The sequence below is a fragment of the Ovis aries genome, chromosome 8 (genome assembly GCF_016772045.2).
Source record: "Ovis aries strain OAR_USU_Benz2616 breed Rambouillet chromosome 8, ARS-UI_Ramb_v3.0, whole genome shotgun sequence".
Lineage (NCBI taxonomy): Eukaryota > Metazoa > Chordata > Mammalia > Artiodactyla > Bovidae > Ovis > Ovis aries.
This window is the reverse complement of record NC_056061.1, coordinates 75,345,844-75,352,540: the sequence shown is the minus strand read 5'-3', so window position 1 is coordinate 75,352,540 and position 6,697 is coordinate 75,345,844. Positions and strand designations below refer to the sequence as shown.

The following is a 6,697-nucleotide window of genomic DNA, read 5'->3' as shown; positions in this document are numbered from 1 at the left end:
ACCACCAGGGAGCCAATATCCGATGCAAAAACAAGAGAGTTTTTATTACCAAGCTCGAGCTGGGGCTCCCACCATTACCGACGCAGCGGCTATAGGGAAGAGCCCTGGGTTTTGGATTATATTGCTTATATAGGGAGTGTTCACGGAAAAAAAAGAATTTTTAGGTAGGGGGACGTCTGATTGGTCACTTTCTTTCGAAGGGTTGTGTGTTGGTTTCTGATTGGTCCCTGTTACCTAGGTAGACCACAAGTTCCTGAACGTTAAGTCAGGAGATTCTGATCTGGGGTCCGATTGGCTCGTGAGTGGTGGGGTGAGGTCAGGGGATTTCCAAAGGCTCTTTTCCCAGAACCTTACAAAATGGAGTTTTTCTGTTAACAAAATGGAGTAGCTTAGGTTCTTCAGGATGTAGTCCTGAATGATTTTGTCATGGATTTTACTGAACCCTGGACCTGTATCCAAACTTACCATTATGAGGAACAGATCCCCCTCTATGGTTGGGGTTTTTTTTTTTGTTTATTCGTTACACATAACAAATAGGGGTAGGGGAAGACCCCCTGGAGAAGGGGTAGGCTACCCACCCCAGTATTCTTGGGTTTCTCTGGTGGCTCAGATGGTAAAGAATCCACCCACAATGCGGGGGACCTGGGTTTGATACTTGGGTTGGGAAGATTCCCTGGAGGAGGGCACAGCAATCTGCTCCAATATTCTTGCCTAGAGAATCCCCATGGACAGAGGAGCCTGGTGGACATAGTTCATGGGGTTGCAAAGAATCAGACATGACTAAGCAACTAAGCACAGCAGAGTGCATTTAAATAACTTAAAACTAATTATTTTGGGGAAGAAAGGCTTTGATTAATGCTTGATTAAAACTCAAGTTGAATAAATAAAACTCCCTTAAAACATCTGTCTCATTTACCAGAATCATTTATTATAATCTCTTAAACATGTTAAACTCCTTCTATAGACTTAATCATAGTTGATTTTCTGTTCTAGTACTTCATATAATTGACCTGGCAAGTCTATCACCAATTAAGCCAAAATGTTCTCATACATTTAAACAGCTCTTCTAAACTTGATAAATTAAATTGATAAATATAATAAATCTATTTTAATACTCTTAATGAGCTACCCTGTAAACTTTCTTATACCTTTCAACATAAAATTATAAGCCTAAATCAATTTCACATTTTAAATTGGAATCATAAGTTTAAAAAAATTTAATTATTTAATAAGAAACATAAGCAAGTGTGAGAGTATCAATATTATGGGTCTGATTTATTTCATTATCTCCGTATTGATTCTAAACATTATCAGACTTGGGAAGTCACTTATTCAACAAAGGAACAGATTTTTGACCTCAAGGGAGTCAAAGTTACTTCATCAAGGATTCATGACCACAATATGGTGGAATCTCAGATAAACCAAGGGCTCTGAGGAGCCAAAATCAAGAGAGCCAGCCCCCGACCCTTTCTGTGGTCGCCCACCATGACAACAGGGGACAACTTCAGAGGTGTTTGATTTTGGAAGCTTCATTCCAGCTACCTCTTATTCTTCTTTATTCTTAATTATTATTAGAGGAGAAGAAAGTTGTTGACTCCTCCTCCACCCAAGTTAGCTGGCTTCCTCTATTACATCACTGGCTTCTAGGTTTGCTTGGCTCTCTGCAGACACTGCTCACATACTTCCAGATTGCCCTAAGGACATTTTAATGGTCTTGAATTGAATCCTGAACATTTGGTTCTGCATCATGCTTCTAAAGTCATAAGAATAACATGAACCATTCCCCTTCCTTGTGACTTTTCAGGAATTCCCCACATGGGATTATAGCACCTCACTTTTCATCACACTGCTTTTCCTTGATGCAGGCGGCTGCGACCGGGTGCACTAAGCGCAACTGAGAGGAGCTACCTCACATCCAAGGTCTGGGGCAGAAGCCAGGAGGACCCTATGCCCGAAGGGCGGTGGCCAAGAGGAGTTACCCCACGTCCAAGGTTAGGGACAGAGGCCAACAGTGCCAGGCTGCGACAGTGCAGGAATGGCTGGGAGGAGCTACCCTGCGTCCGGGGTCAGGGGCACCGGTGGAGGAGCAATCCCATGTCCAATTGCGCGGGTGCAGGAGGGCCTAGAGGAGTTATCCCACGTTGAAGGTCAGGAAGGGTGGCAGTGAGGAGATACTCCTCATCCAAAGTAAGGAGCAGCGGCTGTGCTTTGGTGGAGCAGCCGTGAAGAGATACCCCACGCCCAAGGTAAGAGAAACCCAAGTAAGATGGTAGGTGTTGCAAGAGGGCATCAGAGGGCAGACACACTGAAACCATACTCACAGAAAACTAGTAAATCTAATCACACTAGGACCACACTCTTGTCTAACTCAATGACACTAAGCCATGCCTGAGGAGCAACCCAAGACGGGCGGGTCATAGTGGAGAGGTCTGATAGTATGTGGTCCACTGGAGAAGGGAATGGCAAACCACTTCAGTATTCTTGCCTTGAGAATCCCATGAACAGTATGAAAAGGCAAAATGATAGGATACTGAAAGAGGAACTCCCCAGGTCAGTAGGTGCCCAATATGCTACTGGAGATGAGTGGAGAAATAACTCCAGAAAGAATGAAGGGACGGAGACAAAGCAAAAAAAACACTTAGCTGTGGATGTGACTGGTGATAGAAGCAAGATCCGATGCTGTAAAGAGCAACATTGCATAGGAACCTGGAATGTCGGGTCCATGAATCAAGGCAAATTGGAAGTGGTCAAACAAGAGATGGCAAGAGTGAACATCAACATTCTAGGAATCAGCGAACTAAAATGGACTGGAATGGGTGAATTCAACTCAGATGACCATTATATCTACTACTGCGGGCAGGAATCCCTCAGAAGAAATGGAGTAGCCATCATGGTCAACAAAAAAGTCCAAAATGCAGTACTTGGATGCAATCTCAAAAACGACAGAATGATCTCTGTTCGTTTCCAAGGCAAACCATTCAATATCACAGTTATCCAAGTCTATGCCCCGACCAGTAACGCTGAAGAAGCTGAAGTTGAACGGTTCTATGAAGACCTACAAGACCTTTTAAAACTAACACCCAAAAAAAGATGTCCTTTTCATTACAGGGGACTGGAATGCAAAAGTAGGAAGTCAAGAAACACCTGGAGTAACAGGCAAATTTGGCCTTGGAATGTGGAATGAAGCAGGGCAAAGACTAATAGAGTTTTGCCAAGAAAATGCATTGGTCATAGCAAACACCCTCTTCCAACAACACAAGAGAAGACTCTACACATGGACATCACCAGATGGTCATCACCGAAATCAGATTGATTATATTCTTTGCAGCCAAAGATGGAGAAGCTCTATACAGGCAACAAAAACAAGACCGGGAGCTGACTGTGGCTCAGATCATGAACTCCTTATTACCAAATTCAGACTTAAATTGAAGAAGGTAGGGAAAACCGCTAGACCATTTAGGTATGACCTAAATCAAATCCCTTATGATTATACAGTGGAAGTGAGAAATAGATTTAAGGGCCTAGATCTGATAGGTAGAGTGCCTGATGAACTATGGAATGAGGTTCGTGACATTGTACAGGAGACAGGGATCAAGACCATCCCCATGGAAAAGAAATGCAAAAAAGCAAAATGGCTGTCTGGGAGGCCTTACAAATAGCTGTGAAAAGAAGAGAAGTGAAAAGCAAAGGAGAAAAGGAAAGATATAAGCATCTGAACGCAGGGTTCCAAAGAATAGCAAGAAGAGATAAGAAAGCCTTCTTCAGCGATCAATGCAAACACATAGAGGAAAACAACAGAATGGGAAAGACTAGAGATCTCTTCAAGAAAATTAGAGATACCAAGGGAACATTTCATGCAAAGATGGGCTCGATAAAGGACAGAAATGGTAAGGACCTAACAGAAGCAGAAGATATTAAGAAGAGGTGGCAAGAATACACAGAAGAACTGTACAAAAAGATCTTCATGACCAAGATAATCACGATGGTGTGATCACTCATCTAGAGCCAGACATCTTGGAATGTGAAGTCAAGTGGGCCTTAGAAAGCATCACTACGAACAAAGCTAGTGGAGGTGATGGAATTCCAGTTGAGTTAGTTCAAATCCTGAAAGATGATGCTGTGAAAGTGCTGCACTCAATAAATTTGCCAGCAAATTTGGAAAGCTCAGCAGTGGCCACAGGACTGGAAAAGTTCAGTTTTCATTCCAATCCCAAAGAAAGGCAATGCCAAAGAATGCTCAAACTACCGCACAATTGCACTCATCTCACACGCTAGTAAAGTAATGCTCAAAATTCTCCAAGCCAGGCTTCAGCAATACATGAACCGTGAACTTCCAGATGTTCAAGCTGGTTTTAGAAAAGGCAGAGGAACCAGAGATCAAATTGCCAACATCTGCTGGATCATCGAAAAAGCAAGAGAGTTCCAGAAAAATATCTATTTCTGCTTTATTGACTATGCCAAAGCCTTTGACTGTGTGGATCACAATAAACTGTGGAAAATTCTGAGAGAGATGGGAATACCAGACCACCTGACCTGCCTCTTGAGAAACCTGTATGCAGGTCAGGAAGCAACAGTTAGAACTGGACGTGGAACAACAGACTGGTTCCAAATAGGAAAAGGAGTCCATCAAGGCTGTATATTGTCACCCTGCTTATTTAACTTATATGCAGAGTACATCATGAGAAATGCTGGACTGGAGGAAACACAAGCTGGAATCAAGATTGCTGGGAGAAATATCAATAGCCTCACATATGCAGATGACACCATCCTTATGGCAGAAAGTGAAGAGGAACTAAAAAGCCTCTTGATGAAAGTGAAAGTGGAGAGTGAAAAAGTTTGCTTAAAGCTCAACATTCAGAAAACGAAGATCATGGCATCTGGTCCCATCACTTCGTGGGAAATAGATGTGGAAACAGTGGAAACAGTGTCAGACTTTATTTTGGGGGGCTTCAAAATCACTGCAGATGGTGACTGCAGCCATGAAATTAAAAGATGCTTACTCCTTGAAAGGAAAGTTATGACCAACCTAGATAGCATATTCAGAAGCAGAGACATTACTTTGCCGACTAAGGTCCGTCTAGTCAAGGCTATGGTTTTCCAGTAGTCATGTATGGATGTGAGCGTTGGACTGTGAAGAAGGCTGAGTGCCGAAAAATTGATACATATTAAAAAGCAGAGACATTACTTTGCCGACAAAGGTCTGTCTAGTCAAAGCTTTATTTTTTCCAGTGGTCATGTATGGATGTGAGAGTTGGACTATAAAGAAAGCTCAGCACCGAAGAATTGATGCTTTTGAACTGTGGTGTTGGCGAAGACTCTTGAGAGTCCTTTGGACTGCAAGGAGATCCAACCAGTCCATTCTGAAGGAGATCAGCCCTGGGATTTCTTTTGAAGGAATGATGCTAAAGCTGAAACTCCAGTACTTTGGCCATCATGTGAAGAGTTGACTCATTGGAAAAGACCCTGATGCTGGGAGGGATTAGGGGCAGGAGGAGAAGGGGACGACAGAGGATGAGATGGCTGCATGACATCACTGACTCGATGGACGTGAATCTGAGTGAACTCCAGGTGTTGGTGATGGACAGGGAGGCCTGGTGTGCTGAGATTCATGGGGTCGCAAAGAGTCAGACACGACTGAGCGACTGAACTGAGTGTGGGGAAAAACAGTGCTCTTTAAGAAAAAGAAATCAAGTCCTGATTTGCGTGTCTGCCAATTGCCTTGATGTACTCCCACCGTCGGCAATTTCAAGCTACAAATGGTTTAATAACTGGCATGGAAAATTCATGAATATTTAACCATTAGCTTCCACTAGCTGGTGCGAGCCAGCTCCAACACACACTGGGCTGGACAGTGTGTCTAACCATTTATATGCCCAGATGGTGGCCTGTTCAACTCACCTGCACAAGCACGCGCTGTTCTGTTCTGTGCTTGTGATGTTTTAAATATTTTGAAGGTTATTTACTGAAAACTAGCAGAGTATCCATGAAGCTCAGAAAGAGTTCCTCTTAAAAATAATCCTTGCTTAAAAGCCACCAGAAAGCGTGAGGTGGAAAGCCATTTGATCAGTCTAAATTTAAATTCAGAAATCATCACACAAGCTGAATTCTTGGGACTACACTAAATTTTCTAATAACTCTTTCCTCTATGAATTTTTAAAGAGTAAAAGAAAAAAAATCCCCCATGATTTTTCTGGAACAATTTAGAAAAATGTAAAAACCAGGGCATATTCTTAATAAATATTTAATGCATTTCCAAAATAGATAAGAAATGGAAGGGAACATACCTGTTCATCCCTTATTCTGTATGTTCAGCTAATCTCACTAACGGAACCAGGCCTTCTCAGACTCAAAGTGCTGGAGAAAGTGGAAAGGTTTCTTGACACACAGCGTGGCCTCCCCTGCAGAGTGGAGTGCCAGGGAGATGGGACACCCAGGGAAAGAGGAACTGGAGAGGGGAGCAGGGCATCACCTTCCAGCGTCTGCCTGCCTGGGTCCTGCCTACACAGTCACCATGATCTGATCCAGAGTTTTCCGTGCGAGGTTGGGCACCGTGGCATCTTTGCTGGGGTACCCCACAGGGAGCAGCATCAGGAGCTTTTCATTGGTGGGGCGGTTCAGAAGCACTCTCAGACGGGGGCCACAGTTGAGAGGCGTGGTGGTGACCGTCACCAGTCCAGCATTCTACAGCAGGAGAGAA

General features: G+C 43.4%; 1 protein-coding gene across 1 annotated transcript in view; it reads right to left on the bottom strand.

Annotated features, from left to right (window-relative positions):
- Nucleotides 1-906: 906 nt before the first annotated feature.
- The window catches only part of IYD (iodotyrosine deiodinase), a 34,398-nt gene continuing 28,607 nt past the window's right edge, over nt 907-6,697 (bottom strand). The window contains exon 5 of the mRNA XM_004011409.6: nt 907-6,681. Within this exon, the coding sequence (XP_004011458.2) occupies nt 6,499-6,681 (183 nt within the window). The 3' untranslated portion in view covers nt 907-6,498. The remainder of the gene's footprint in view (nt 6,682-6,697) is intronic.